Source organism: Notamacropus eugenii, chromosome 1 (genome assembly GCF_028372415.1).
Source record: "Notamacropus eugenii isolate mMacEug1 chromosome 1, mMacEug1.pri_v2, whole genome shotgun sequence".
In the NCBI taxonomy this organism is placed as follows: domain Eukaryota; kingdom Metazoa; phylum Chordata; class Mammalia; order Diprotodontia; family Macropodidae; genus Notamacropus; species Notamacropus eugenii.
Window position 1 is genome coordinate 304,228,053 of NC_092872.1, and position 15,672 is coordinate 304,243,724.

Here is a 15,672-nt window from a genome sequence, read left to right on the forward strand (position 1 = left end):
CTTTTGTAGATAACCTCATCATGAATTTTCATGGGGCTAGAAGTGTGGAGAATTTTTATCTCCCCTTTTTAGAAACAAAGGGCTTCTGTGACCAGGGGTATGCTCTGCAGATTGTTGGACATTTTGAGTCCCAAGACATTTTTCTAGGTCCTGAGTGATAGATTGTCTCTGCATTAATCTTGAGGTATTATTAGAATTGATTGCTAATGCAGTGTTCAGATTTTTAGATGGAACAGTTTTATTTCAGAGCTCAGGATAAGCTCAGCTTCCTCTTTGCTGAACAAAGAAAACATATTTCTCTCATACACATGCAACATTTAGATCATTATCTAATACGTAACTTAGTTAACTGGTAATTTTGTTTCAGTGTCTTTTGGTGCTGAGAGAGTTTTAAAGCCAGAAGAAGAGATGTTTAATGTTTAAGAGTTGTGTACAATGTAATGGAGGATGCAGAATACAAATGTATGTATAAAAACAAGCAACAGAAATAAAAAAACAATTTGGCAGTGTATAGAACCTTATAAATGAGTGCTGAGTGAAACTAGAAGCCTAGCATGGATGAGATAAGATTTGAGAGTTTTAAAGGAGCGTAAGGGTAGGTTTTGGCTGAGAGGATTGAGATCATTGTTCAAGATGCAGGAAATGGCAGATTTAAAGGAAGGAAATGGAAAATATGAGACATAATGGAGTGAAAGATCTGGGTATTTAAGTAAACTTTTTAAAGACTACAGTCAAATCTTAATTTTGATATAAGAAGTCATAATCTAATAGGAACATAAATTTAGATCTGGAAAGAACATTAGTGGTCCTCTGGTCTAGCCTCTTCATTTTACAGATGAGGACACTGAATTTTAGAGGGATTATATGATTTGCCCAAAGTCACCCAGGTAATAGATGTTAGACCTGGGATTCAAACCCCAGCCCTTTACTTCATAGCTGCTGGTTTCCACACTCCTGAGAGTCATCATAGGATTCCAAAACATTGCTCATAATGTCTCAGACATAGAAAAGTGCCTCTTCTTTTTTTCAGTTCTGGAGAAGTACTGTGACAGTGAGTAAAAGATAGTATGTTCAAAACTATTTTTTAGGAAGACAGTTCTTAATACTAAGAGTAGAATAGAATAAAGAAGGAGAGGTTGAAGTCAGGGGGTTTGGGAAGGTAGTCAGTGACTGATCTAAAGCTATGATTTAAGAAAGCAAGAAGAGTGTTAATGAGATACAAGAAATACCAGGTAGCAAAGATTGGCAAGATTCAGGGATGAACTACATGGAAGAAACTGAGAACAGAAAGAAGTCATTGAGGACATTAAGATTACCAGCCTGGATGACTGAGAAGATAGCAAAACGTTGCTTTGAAAAGGAATGAAAAATTGGGCAATAGGCAATGTTCATTTAATATGTTTAAATGGCAAGGTATATACTATATAGGTATATCCATAAATGGTGTTGTCTATAAAATAATGAGAAGTCAGAGCTAGAGATCTTGAGGTTTTCCATATATTTGATAGTTGAAAATATGTTCAATAATTAGTTTGCTAAGGGAAGGGAACATAGTTGATGAAAAAAATAGAACCAGATAACAAAAAAGAAGAAATGGTCAGACAAGTAAGGGGTAGTCCAGAAAGTATAATTTCCTGAAGGTGAAATTTAATCAAAGATGAGCCAGTAACTAACAGTGTCGCAAATGGTGGAGGTCACATAGTAGTTAGACAATAACTGTTTGATGAGTTAGTGAATGAATTAATGACTTTAGATAATTAACCTTTATGGTTACTGTGCAACCAAAAGGAAACAAGATGAAAACATTGGAAAACATTACAAATAAAAAAATTTTGAAATAATAAGGGATCATTCCACATGGCCAGCTTTCTGAGGATTGAACTGTATTTAAATAACTTATGTTCCACAACCCAGATCCAAAGATAATATTGCTGCTATTGAGAAGCTTGAGCTTTGTACTTCACCCGAGATTTATTAATTGTCTTTTTTCAATGATGGAAAAATGCAGAATACACAGTAACGAGATGGAAATATTCCACATGTTCATGAGAAGCAGCTTTCTAAACTGTTCCTGCAAAGACTTAACTCTTTGCCAGACCAAAATAGCCATGACAATATGCCTCAATGGCACACTCAATAAGGTTTTCTCTCTTGTTTATTTGATTAAGATTTACAGACTTTCAGTCTCCTCAAAACACAACATTGACTTCTCTAACATAAAATACATATATATCTATATGTATATATACATATACATATATATAAGCTTCCTAAAATAGATTCCTTTCACATTCTGATGATTACTTCCAGTTATTTATTTAACATGAGTTGTGCCAGGTACTGCTAATGTGAATTCCTGTAACAAATGAAAATAATTCCATCTTTCAAATTGTTTCTGTACCGTAGAATATGCTATTAGAGAGGATAATTATTCCTTGTATTATTTTGATGTTTCTCAATGTGCTTGTTTCTTTACAAGTTAGCTTTAACTATAGAGGCCATAGGAGAGGAAAAAAAAGAAACAAATACCTAACAGTAAAACAAGAAAAAATTTCAGCAAATAGATTTGGAAAGTCAAAATTTTATTTAATCAAGTAATATTTTGCAGTGTGGTTGAGTTGGGAGTTGAGGTTGTTAGCAATTAAGTAACAGGATTTTTAAAAAGAATATCAATAGCATATTTATTGAATAAATGAAGATAATTCTTTTAAGTTGTGATTTAAGATTGTTAAGCATAAAAATTATTATTCTTGTCTCAGATGTAATAAAGTGCCCATAATTCTTGCACTTCTATAGTGCTATGACATGACAGTATATAATCACTACACTGATATTCTAACTGGAAATTCAGGGTTCAAAATTGAGAGTGGGAACTTACTATACTCAGTGATCTTTTTTGTTGATCTCAAAATTGAGTTATCTCACAGGATAATTTTAGAGTTAGAAGGCCCTTTAGAAATTGTCTACTACAGTCTTCTGATTTATGCAGATGAGAACCTGAATCCCAGATTAGGTAAATTCATTTGACACTAGACTACACAGCTAGTGAGATGGTAGGGCCACGCCTATTAAAGATGTTTTGACATGTTGGTCTTCTTAGCTGTGAGAGGTCAAGAAGTGATACCGTGAGAAGCTTATAGCATTGGAACCACACCTCATTTCTCTTTTCTTCAAGTGTAGTACTATTTACACCATAGTGTACTTCAGACTAGATTATTCACGAATTACTAGATAAAACATAATGTCTTACTGGAGTGTGCTTTATCTGGCATCTTTGCAAATTATATTAGAATTCGCATAGAGAAAATAAGTAAGTAGTTACAGCAGTTCTAAAAGTGATCGATTTTGTTTACTGTTGCTTGAGAAGTAAGTTATTTAATTTTTAAGTGGAAAAAATTAATAATGTTCATTTTCTGTAATTAAGTTATGACTTGGTACCTTTTAATGAAGATTTACTTTTACTGATGATGTGTTTGTTTAGCGCTATTATTTAAAAATAACCAAACCATGCACAACTTTTTAGAAAAACTTATCTAAATGACTTAAGTATTTACTAACTGTAAAATTGGTAACTTTGGAAGCAGTTCCTAATATATCTAAAGCACAGAAGATACAAAACCAAAAATGAAATAGCCCCTACCTTCAACAACCTTATATTCATTCTAATGGCATGGGATGGTGGAATACAACAATGTAAGATAATTTGAAGAGGAAGAAAGTATTAACATCTGGGGAAGGTCTGAAAGGAGATTTAGAACTAGAAAAGACCATAGAGATAATTTAGTCCAACCCCCTCATTTTATATATGAGGAAATTAAGGCACAGGGCTTCAGGAAGATATTTCAGTTTTCTCTCCACTATACCACACTGCGTCCCTCATTTTAATTAAAAAAAATATTTTTATAGTTCTGTGAAGTGCTTAAAAGAATGTATAATGAAAGGCTTACAAAAGAAACAACTCAAGGGAATTCTTTTCCTGCAATGAGAGTTTTAGGAAAGCCTACACTCAAAACCTTCACTTACAGACCAATATGACAGTAGTATTATTGTGCTATGTGAAAGAAAGTTCATTTTTAGTGATCTGAAAAAAAATTCTTTGAAAGTACAGTAAGACCTTGTTTATTTGACTCAACCTCTTCATATCTTCAATTTCCAAGACCTATTTCCTGTATAAGTTTACATAGTGAAAATATTATAGTGGATTTTGCAGCTTTAGAGTTCTGTGGTCACTTTTTACACTTATCCATTTTTAAATTCCTGCAATATAGTTAGTCAACAGAACTTTCCCATAGTAGCTAGTGTTACTTTTTAGTACCTCTCTTGGAATGATAGCTTAAGTATAATATCTGTTTAGACTCCAGTTTTGTAAGACCATCTAAAATCTTTACAGTTTGAAGTTTTGGATCAAGAAGTATGAGTACATGGATTATATTTCTTCAAATTCAACAAAATTTAATTGTAGGATATCAGAAAACTTTCTTACATATAGTTCACAAATCAGGCAACCCTTCTTACTTTCCATGTAGAAAGTCACAAAACTTTGTATTCTGTAAGAACCCTTCTGTGTTTGATTGATTCCAGTTACTCTGGATGTATGAAAATTATGATATAACTTGCATATAATAATAAATTTCTGATAAAATAATATAGAATCCACCAAAAATATCACTGTTCTTTTTTCTCCTTTTAGCTGTTACATCTTATGAAGACCTTGGTCTTTTTGCATTTGGATCACTTGGAAAGGTAATTTTTTTTTCTCCTGACCATTGACCAAGTCAGAACTGAGTAATATTTCCACTTTTTCTGAATAAAAGAGAAGGATGAATGAAAAGCAGTTTATTAGGAAGAAATAAAAAGTTAGGAGAATAACAGGAAATACAAGGGAAGCAGAACAAGAATAAAAGGGAAGACTATATTAACCAAAGGAAAAAATTGCGTAAATGGCTGGTGACTGCTACTTATGTTCCAAGTATAGGTTGTACTTCTTCCTAGAAGATAGGGTGAGGGATGTACTCCAGGTTATTAGGAAAAATGAAATATTCCTATTAAAAAAAGGAAGCAGTTCTTCAGTAGAGTTGAGAGTGAGACTCTGAAGTGGAGGGGGGGATAGCTTGATCTTAGAGAGTGGAAAAATCTCACCCAGAAGAGGAAGAGAGGGAAATGGATGAGTATAAACTTTAAGCTTAAAAGCAAATTTGAGTTTCTTCCTGAAGAGGAGGAAACTAGATGATGTGTTTCCTGAGGAACAAGTGGTCCTCCAAGGAATGATGTAATAGAGCCACAGCAAGTATCATGTGACAAGTCATCTATTAAAAGTCAGAAGAAGAAAAGAAAAATAGTGGTAGTTGGTGACTTCCTTGCTCAGAGGTATTGAGTTAGGTAATTATCAAACTGATAACAACAATAAATAGGTTCATCATCTTCCCAAGGTCTGTATCTAAGACATTACAAAGAATCCCAGGACTTTCATTTAATACGTGTGAGACTCTGGGCAAGCCTTTTAACCTCTCTGGGTCTGTTTCCTCTATAAAATGAGGGGGTTTGAACTAAATGGCCTCTGGGGTGCTTTTCAATTCCACATTTATGATCCTATGAAGTATCTTCCTTCCAAGACCTATCCAGATGTATGACTACTACCCGATTCTGGCAATTCATGTGGACAGAAATGATACTGCCAGAGGGAACATAGAAAGTACTGGCAAGTATTACAAAGTCTTGGACAAGAAAGTGAAGAGCATGGATGTGAGTTTTGTTTTCCTCACTGCTACTTACTGAAGGAAACAATTGAGTCTTATTCTGTTGGGTTTTTTTTCCTGCAAAGAAGAATGACCTTTTCACCAGAACAGAATAAAAATTAGTACTCAAGAATTGTCAGGAGATAATAAGAGAGCACCTAGCTGGTCTTGATGAATTCAAGTCACTTAACCCAGATGAACTGCATCTTAGGGTACTGACAGAACTGGCAGATCTGATTACTACGCCAACATTAGTGATAGTTGAAAGATCATGAGTATGACCTTTATGGAAATGGGAGAGGTACCACAAGACTGGAGAAGGACAGATGTCCTGATTTTCAGAAAAGGGACGAGATTAGAATCTACAGACTTTAGGCCTGTGAGCTTGAATTTGATTCTTAAGGCCACATGTGGCCTTCTAGGTCCTTGGGTGTGGCCTTTTGACTGAGTCCAGTTTTTACAGAACAAATTCTTTTATTAAGGGGATTTGTTCTGTGAAATTTGGATTCAGTCAAAGGGCTACACTTGAGGATCTGGAGGGCCACATGTGGTCTCAAGGCCACTGGTTCCCCACCCCTGCTAGACCATATTAAAGAGATTATTGCTGAACCATCCAGAAAGGCTAGCAGTGAACATCTCAATCCAGGATGGCTTCATCAAGAGCAGGTCATGTCAGGCTAACAATTTTCTTTTTTGACAGAATTACTAAAATAGTTCATGAAATGAATACCAAAGAGAACAGTTATAATGAAGGAAGAAAGTATAGCAATTTACCCAGGAGATCATAAATAACAAAATCCCCGGAAGAAGCTGGTAGTCAAACCCCTGGCCTAATACAAGGAAACAAATTTTACCTTATGGCTGTCACTGAGTCTTGGCATGAAACATCACAGGAATGTGGTGGCTCTGTTTGGGTATGCCTCTTTCACAAGAAAGAGAATGTTTTAAGGGAGTAGGTGGGGTCTGCTTGTGTAGAATAGTGTGTTAAGATGGTAGACTTTTAGTGGAAACCTGGGAATCAGAAGGGAAAGAGACTGAATTAATCTGCAGTTATTGATTAAGCCAGGCACTGCACTAGGTAAAATTACAGCCCCTGTTATAATTGAGGAGAAAACATGTCCATATATAGATATCTATGAAAAATACACAATCTATTAGAGTATAACCTTGAGGGTAGAAGAGGTAATAGCAGGTAGGAGGACCAGGAAAGGCTTCTTGTGCTTGAATTATATCTTGAAGCAAATGAGAAATCCTAAAGCATTTTGATAAAAATAAAATGGAGGCAGGAAAACTTGACTTTGTTAGCAGTATATTTTTTACCACATGAACAGACAGAAAAAAAAAATTAGAAGAAGCGATCATAAGCCCTTTGCAGAGCCATGAGATAGGAGTGACTGACACTTTTAATTATCCAAACATCTACTTGACCTCTCTGTTTGCAAAATGTGACTTGACCTCTCTGTTTGCAAAATGTGGAGAAGCCAACAAGGGGGAAATCTGTATTGGATGTCTTAACAGCAGGAAGGTTGCTGGGTGGAAATGAGAGGTGAACAATGGGAAGAAAATACCACTTCCTTCTTTGAATATATGAAAGAGGTGAAGAAAGATATATTCTGACATTCACCTTAGATTTAAGAAGAGCAGATTTCAGAGGAAGGGAAATGGAATTACGTGGGGAATATACAGGGAATATAAGCCCAGGAGAGATGGAAAACATTTGAGAATGAAATTCTGAAGACATACAGGGAAGCAGTTCCAACGATGAAGAAAAATGAGACCTGCCTAAAAAGACCAGTGACAGTCAATTAGCATTTATTAAGTGCTACTATATGCCAGACTCTATACTAAAAAATTCCATCTTTGTCTATTGGCTGTTTCCCTGCTGCCTACAAATATATGCCTGTGTCTCTCCCATCCTCAAAAAACCCTTACTGGATCTATCCATCCCTTTTAGTTATCATTTTAGATCTTCTCCCTTTCCTGGCAAAAGTCCTTGAGAAAGCCATTTATAATAGGTGTCTCCACTTCTTTTTACTCTTTTCTAACTACTTATTGGACGTCTCAAACTGTCTTGTAGAGAGCTTAAACTAAATATGTCCAAAACAAATGGCCCATGCTCTTGGGCTCAGACTGATGGGAGAAAGAACATGAAAAAAAGAGGGAAGACCATGAGATAAAGGACCACAGGGAAAGTCTTCTTGCAGAAAGTAGAACTTGAAGCCAGGAATACCAGGAGGTTGAAGGGAAGAGGGAAAACATCTCAGGCACAGGGGCCAGCTGGTAAAATATTCAGACAAAAACAGCAGACTGTCTTTGAGTCTTAAAATGTAGATGTAGAAGACTGAAGCAAAGGTAGGTGACAGGATGAAGAGTGTAGGCATGGTCCTATAAAAATAGGATTATATGGCATGCTTATCACATTTACAGTTGATCCAAAACTGGTACAAATGATACAGGCTGGCAGTCAGATTGCAAAAGATCTTGATAGGCTTGAACTTTCAGGTCAGGAGTGCTAAATCGCAGAGTGAGATGGGATCTATTAGTGAAACTAAAGATAACAAAAAGATTTTAGTGTTTATTTTTAAGTTATATTGGAGGAAAGAAAAGGATGAAAGAGGAGATAGGACTGCTACTTGGAGTAGGTAGGATGATAAAGACTGACAACAGAAAGAAGGTAGAGGTGCTTAAATCTTACTTTTCTTTTGATGAGAAATGTGACCTTTGTAATGGAAATGACCAAACAAAAACTTTTACTTGGAAATTGATGTCCACAGCAAATGAGATAGTAAATGAACGTGGGGTTATCTTTAATGAATTTGTCATTTGCCCCATATCATGGTAGCTAACATTTATATAGCACTGTACTAAGTGCTTTACAATTATTATTTAATCTTCACAGTGACAGGAGCTGTAACATATAATACATGTGTAATACATACATATATATACATATATAATACCTATTTTACACACGAGGAAACCTAAGTGAATGAGTTAAGTGACTTATCCAGGGTCACACTAGTACTTGTCTGAGACTGGATTTGAAATTGAATCTTCTGAGCTCCAGGTATAATGCTTTATCTAATGAACTATATCCTTTGGTTTTCAAAGAAATAGCAACTGTGATTACTAAGCCACTCCCAGTAATATTTGTAAGATCATAGAGAATGAGAGGAATGTGATAGAATTACAGGAGGGAAAATTCCTGAATTTCAGGAAAAAGGAAAAAGAGAATAGATTCCATGAACTGCAGACCAATGAGCCTAACTTTGATTAGAATAAATCATTTAAGAGACCGTTGGTGAACATCTAGAGAAGCATTGTTTACAAAGAGTGAACATGGTGCATCAAGAACAGATCATGCCCAACCAACTTTATTTCTTTGTTTGACAGTAACTAAAATAGCAGATCAGGTGACTATATCAATTTTCCATAGATTTTAGCATACATTTGATAAAGTATTCTGTGTTATTTTTGTGGAAAAAATTGCAAGGGACTAAATGATAATACAGTTAGATACACTTAGAAATTGTTGAATGGTCAAACAAGAAAAGTAGCCATTCTGTTTTCTGTGGTTCAGTGTTAGTTTAGCTAGTCATCTGTAGTTGAGTGCTGCAGGGTTCTGTGTTTGGATGCTTACCATCTTTATCAGTGACTAGGCTAAAGCCTTAAATGGCATGCTTACCAAATTCTCAGATGATAACAAAGTTGGTGCAGATGATACCCGGATGACACAATAGCTAGCTTGCAGGATGGTAGTCAGGTACCAAAAGATCTTGATAGACTTGAACTCTTAGGTGAATCTTAATAAAGTTCAGTAAGGATAAATGTAAAGTCTTATACTTGGGTACAAAAAAATTAGTTGTACGGATACAGGATGGGAGATGCATGAAGAATGGCATAGTGGATAGAGAGTTGGCCTCAGAATCAGGAAACCTAGGTTCAGTTTCCTTGGGCCTCTGACACATTCTGGCTGCATGACTCTGGGCAAATCCCTTCATTATTCAATAGCCCAAGTAACCCTTTAATGTTATGAGTTATAGTACAGTGGTGATCTTTATTGGTAAAAGGCATTTTGTCTCTGGGAGTTCTCCTACAACAGATCTAATCTGTATTTCATAGCTAAGGCACTATAGCATGTCCTAGTAATACTAAGATGAAAGGGGAAAAAACAGTCCCTGCTCTCAAGAATGTACAATCTGGCAGTGGATTAAGATGTAATATTTCACGTTTATATAGCACTTCACAGATTACAATATGCTTCTACAATTATGTATAATACAAACTAGACTGAAACAGGACATAACCTTCATTTCTGACCTTCGTAAGCATCAGTATTCCCTCAGATACCCAAACTTCCTAGTTGCTCAGTTTGTTTATTTTCTAAGACCTATTCCTATGTACAAAGATGACCATGCCTTTTATCTTGCCATCACCCCCAAGTGTTCTACATCTATATTCATGAACTTGGAAATTCTTTTATCTTAACATAATCTGTTGTCATTCTATCTTTCCCTCTGCCTTAAAACTTGTAACCTTCTTCTTCATTATCACTATGACCTCCAATCCCAATAACCTCTGTTCTTTCCCAGGTGATCACCTCTGCACTGGCTCTGCTTTCTCAGTTCAGCTGTACACTATGCTCCATTCTCTGGTCCCTTTCCCCCTCATCCTGTCTCTGATCCTGCCATACAAAGGCCCAGTCTTACTTATTTCTTTTCTCTGTTACTGAATACAGCTGGAGAATATCTTGGAGTGAAGCACATTCCATATTTATGTAACATAATATCAGCTAAGTAGTGTCATATTAACTAGATCACCACTTCAGCTAGGCAGTCTGTTTACAGGCATCAGTAAACTTTTTCTGTAAAGGGCCACAGTACCTACTTAGCTTTGTGGGTCAAGAAGTAAAATCAAGGATATTTGCAATATATAGTGGTATTTACATAATGAGAGAAAACAAATCATATTTTTTATTGATAAAGTTCAAAATATAATAATTGAGTGTAATAATTATGTAATATAAGTCTAATAATGAGAAAAATGGGATTCTTTTTAGGAAGGATGACATTTCACTTAGTTGGGGTTCAAAAGTATTGTTCTGTTATCAAAATTGATTGCAATTGTTCACCTTTAATGATGATTTATAATGAGATCTTACATATTTCATCTTTGAAAAAGTCTTTCTACATAGGTACTACCAAATACTACTACCAACCTGCTAGCATATAATTTTAATGGAGTATATTCATTGTTTAGAAGGCATCTGTAAAAGTCTATTAGATTCTTCTCTTAACATTTGCCTTTTAGGATATCATTACACTGCAGATTAATTACTTTCCATTGAAGGTTAAGTGAAACTCCTCATTTGCACAGTTAAATGGATTTTGAAATATGGAGATTCCTTTTGCATTTTCATCAAGGACTGAAAAATACTGCTGGAATTGTAATTTGAGTTCAAGAAATAGCTGCTACAAATTTGTGTGGATGTGGCAATCTCTCTTCCTGTTTTAACTTTTGACAGCATGGGGCTTGTATAAACAAACATGACATTTTGATTTCAACAGCATTAGTTGTGTAATTGACTTTATCATAGTATAATTTTGCATTTAAGTGCTGTTTTGCCTTGTAATTTTAGATTGAATTCATTAAGAAACATCAAGTCCGAAGCAAAAACAAATTTTCTAAACCATTCAATGTTTGATGATAGTGATTAAGAGCAGTTCTCAATTAAAAGAAATTTGTCACAGCCCTGAGCTTAAAAAATTGTAATGATACTTTTACCCGTTTTCTTGTTTTAACATGATGGGTCTGTACTGGTAATAAATAAATAAGTAAAATATCATGATAGACGTGGCACTTAAAACATTGTTGAATCATAGTTGTATCACTGCAATTTGTAGAACCCTGAGTGGCATTGTGAAGCAATAAGAGCCAAATAAAGTCTCTCTTCTAATAATTCACTTCTGCCATTGTAGCATGAAAGATGCCTTAGACAGTACATAAACAAATAAGCATGGCTGTGTTCCATTAAAACTACAGACCCTGAAATTTGAGTGCCAGATTTCTGACCACTGATTTATACCTCCTAATCAATTTACTATAATACTCGTCACAGTTCTTTTCCAAACCTTTTCATTCCTCCTTAAATCTCTCAATGCTCCCCATAGCTTCTTAGCTGAAAACATTACGTTTTATCTCACTGGAAAAAAAAAAACTGAGGCCATTTATTCTCTGCAGGAACTCTCTATTCTCCCCTTCTCAAAACTCAGAATGTCTTCTATCACTGTTTTCCTTCACCCCTGTCTCACTCAAAGAAGTAGCCTTTCTTCTAAGGCAAATTCTATACGCATACAAACTATTCCATCCTGTCTTCTCCAGCTGATTGTCCCCTCTGTCATCCCCACTCTCATTAATCATTTATCTTCCCTTTTCTATTTGCTGCTTCCCTGCTTACTATAATATATAGTCCATGTCTCCCCCATTCTCAAAAAAACCCCTCACTGTATCTGTCCATAACCTTTAGTTATCATCTTAGATCTCTTCTCCCTTTCCTGGCTAATTTCTTGAGAAAACCATTAATAATAAGTGCCTCTACATCTTTTCATTTTTTCTAACTTTATCGGACCTCTCAAACTGAATGTCTTATAGCGAGCTTAAACTGAACGTCTCAAAAATGGAACTTATACCCCCAAACCCTGCTCTCGTCTGAACTTATTACTTAAGGATTCCTCCATTCTCCCAGTCACACATGTTTACTACCTTCTCAACATCTCTACCAAGACTCCCTTTTCTCACCTTACCCAGCCACCACCGTGATACAAGCCCTCATCACCTCATGCCTGGGTTATTGTAATAGCCTCCTCATTATCTTCTTGCCTCAACTATGTCCCAACTCCTGTTCATTCTCCATACAGTGGCCAAAGTAATCTTCCTAAAGCATAGATCTGACCATGTTACACCCCCTACCTTCCTAAACCTGACAACTCCATTGGTTCCATATTGCCTCCAGGATTAAAGTCCTTCATAACATCATCTCTTCCTGCTTTCTCGTTTTCTTGCATCTTAGTCTCCTCTACATAGTCTATGATCCAGGGACACTGGACTCCCTGATATTTCTCATTTAAGACACTCAATCCCCTGAGTCTTAACATTTTTACTGGCTCTTCTATATACCTGGAATTCTCCCTCCTAATTTCTACCGCTTGACCTCCTTTAAGCCTCAGCTAAAATCCTCTGGCAAAAAGACTTTCTTAGTCTCCCTCATGCTAGTGTCTTCTCCCTGTGATTGCTTTCCATTTATCCTGTTTATCTTTTATGTGGATTAGTTTGCATGTTGTCTCCCTCATTGAAGTCAATGACTATTTTTGCCTTTCTTTGTATCCATACTACTTAGCATGGTGCCTGGAACATAGCAAACCCTTAATAAGTGCTTCTTGACTTATAAAACTTCTCCAAGGTCAAGCAGCTAGTTCGTGGCAGTGAGGACAAAAGACCAGATTCCCTGAGAGCTATTTTAGTTTATTAGAGCATGCTACCTGTTTCCACAAGCAGACACAAATTGACTTATTGCTGTCACAAACTACCTTATTAATGACCCATTCTACTTCCAAAGTCACTATTCTGTCTTGTTCCAAAATGTCCTTCCTCTGGCATATGGTGACTCTAAATGTAGGGAAATTACTTGACCTGTTGGGGGCCTTAGTTTCTTCATTTATAAAATAATTGAACTGGATTATTTGACTTCATGGCCCCTTCCAGTTCTAAATCTATGTAATCTATGTTAGGGGGAAAATATGTATATTGGTTATTTTATTTTTTTGGTGTAGAGAACTCCTGGTAAAGAAATGCATACCCAACTGTAGATACCCAATTGCATCCGACTTACCAGTTGCTTGGAGCTAAAATATACGAGTGATGCAGCCCTGCATAAGGTACAACCTCTTATGCCTGGCTGCATAGCTAGTATATTTTAGAAGCATAATTTAGGCCCAGGCCTTGATGAATTCAAGGTTATCTCTGTCTGCTAAGCCCTGCTGCCTCTCTGTATTTGTTAGAACAGCTAAATAGATTCCTGATGGTGAAGATGGGAGGAAAAATAATAATCATAGCTCATGTTTACAAAGTACTTTGCAGTTATGAAATGCTTTTACCTTTTTTAACTTATTCAGTGCTCACATTAACCCTGTGAGGTAGGCAATTCATTTTACAAATGAAGAAACTAAGACTAGAGACATTATATTACATTCTACTAGGAAGAAGCAGAATCAGAATCAAAACCTTAGTCTTCCAACTCCAAGCTCAGTGCTTTCAAACATACTGTATTACTTCAGGAAGATATCGTAAAGGTGACAGGAAAAAAATTCTGATTTATAATGAAACTAAGGTAAACATGTTTCCAAAAGACATTTTAATCCCAAACTCTATAGCATTGTGATTTAATCCCTTAGTAATCTAAATGAATTACAACCTTGACAAACTGAAGAGTATGACAAGTATATGAAACTAATTATAAAAGTTTCTGGTAATTATCCTTGATGACAATTTTTTTTATTTCTAAAAGAACAGGATGTTTGCTTTATAAAGATATAAATATGAGAATGTATTCAATCATCAGGGAACTTCCTGCATGTGGTTTGATTGAAGAACAAATTTGCTGAAGACAGTAGAAGAAAATGTTTTAAGAAAACATCCTGATTAGTTCTTCTTGCTTTATAAACATGCCTCTAAGAATCATCACTATCATCACTGTTCATTTGCATTAGCATATCCCTCTGGGTTTCTTACTCTAGCATCAATTTTCTGGGAGAGTATAGATTGCTAAAGAAGTGAAACTATTATTAGTGTTATTGCTTAAAATAAGCAAAGACGTTCACTGCCATTTTCTTTTATAATTCTCATCAACATGAAGCAAAAAAGTGGTATGGTTTCTACTAGATAAAGGCTAAACTGGGAACTAGATGCTCAGCTTTTGACCCAGTTCTTCTATGAGGAAGAATCCTCTTTGGGTCTGTTTTGTCATCTGTGAAACTGGGAGATTTTATGTGTTGTATATTCTTCTGAGAAGTTAGTCATTGAAGTGTTTTAAATATTTCAGAATTTTTTTTTGTAAATCTGTTATAGTCAGACAAAATTTTATGGTGTTAACAAAGCATATTTTAATATTGATTTCTTTTACAAATTTCACAGTATGATCATAGACTTGATACTCTTACACTTTTACATATATCTGAGAAGTTAAAGTATAATGCAAGAGTGGCCCAAGTTCTAGCAACTTTTTAAATAGCTTTGCCTGGAGGAAAACTGTTCTAAGGCTAGGAATTACAGTTTCGAGTTTCAGGAATCCATCTTGCAAACGTTTGTTATTTATCACAAGGGCAACTGGCAAGAGTATTTCTGGCATGGTGCAACTCATCACTATTCCTAGAAAAACAACTCTGAGTGCATGTCCTAAAATACTGGGCATCATCTTTGTATACAAAGAAAAGTTCAAGCCATCACTTTGACAAATATATTTTGGCTTATTTAAAGGGGCCACTTGCAAAATCCTTTTTGGGAGATGCCAGAAGAGAAATCGCAAGTCCTAAAAGCATGCATAGATCATTGCAGATCTGCTCAGCTTTATGTCCAAAAACCTAAGTTACTTTGAGAGTAAGGAATGGGCAAGGTGTGGTGCGGTACAGTCTTGAGCCACCAAAAGAATGTTCAACTAAAGGACTTTGGGAGGCTAAATATTTCCAGAGATATATTGAGTTTGTAGGTCCACTGTGTCTTGAAGGGGCTTCCTCCTTCTCCCTCTCACCCTTTTGCTGTATCTGAATCCTTGGGATAGCCAGTCAACTGATCCAACTGCAAGGCTGGGTTTCTAAATTTTAGAGAGAATAAAGTTTTTTTTTTATTATCATATGAAACAAAATTTCCGTATTTGGGATTTAGG

General features: G+C 35.6%; 1 protein-coding gene across 4 annotated transcripts in view; it reads left to right on the plus strand.

The window, feature by feature from the left end:
• SLC38A6 (solute carrier family 38 member 6) overlaps positions 1-15,672 on the plus strand; it is a 103,320-nt gene that overhangs the window by 8,406 nt on the left and 79,242 nt on the right. For all 4 annotated transcript variants that reach the window (XR_011971755.1, XM_072629394.1, XM_072629393.1 and 1 more), the window contains exon 4: positions 4,691-4,743. Coding sequence is in view for 3 of the 4 variants with exons in the window: in XM_072629394.1 (XP_072485495.1) it covers positions 4,691-4,743 (53 nt within the window). In the remaining variant the exon portion in view is untranslated. The remainder of the gene's footprint in view (positions 1-4,690; positions 4,744-15,672) is intronic.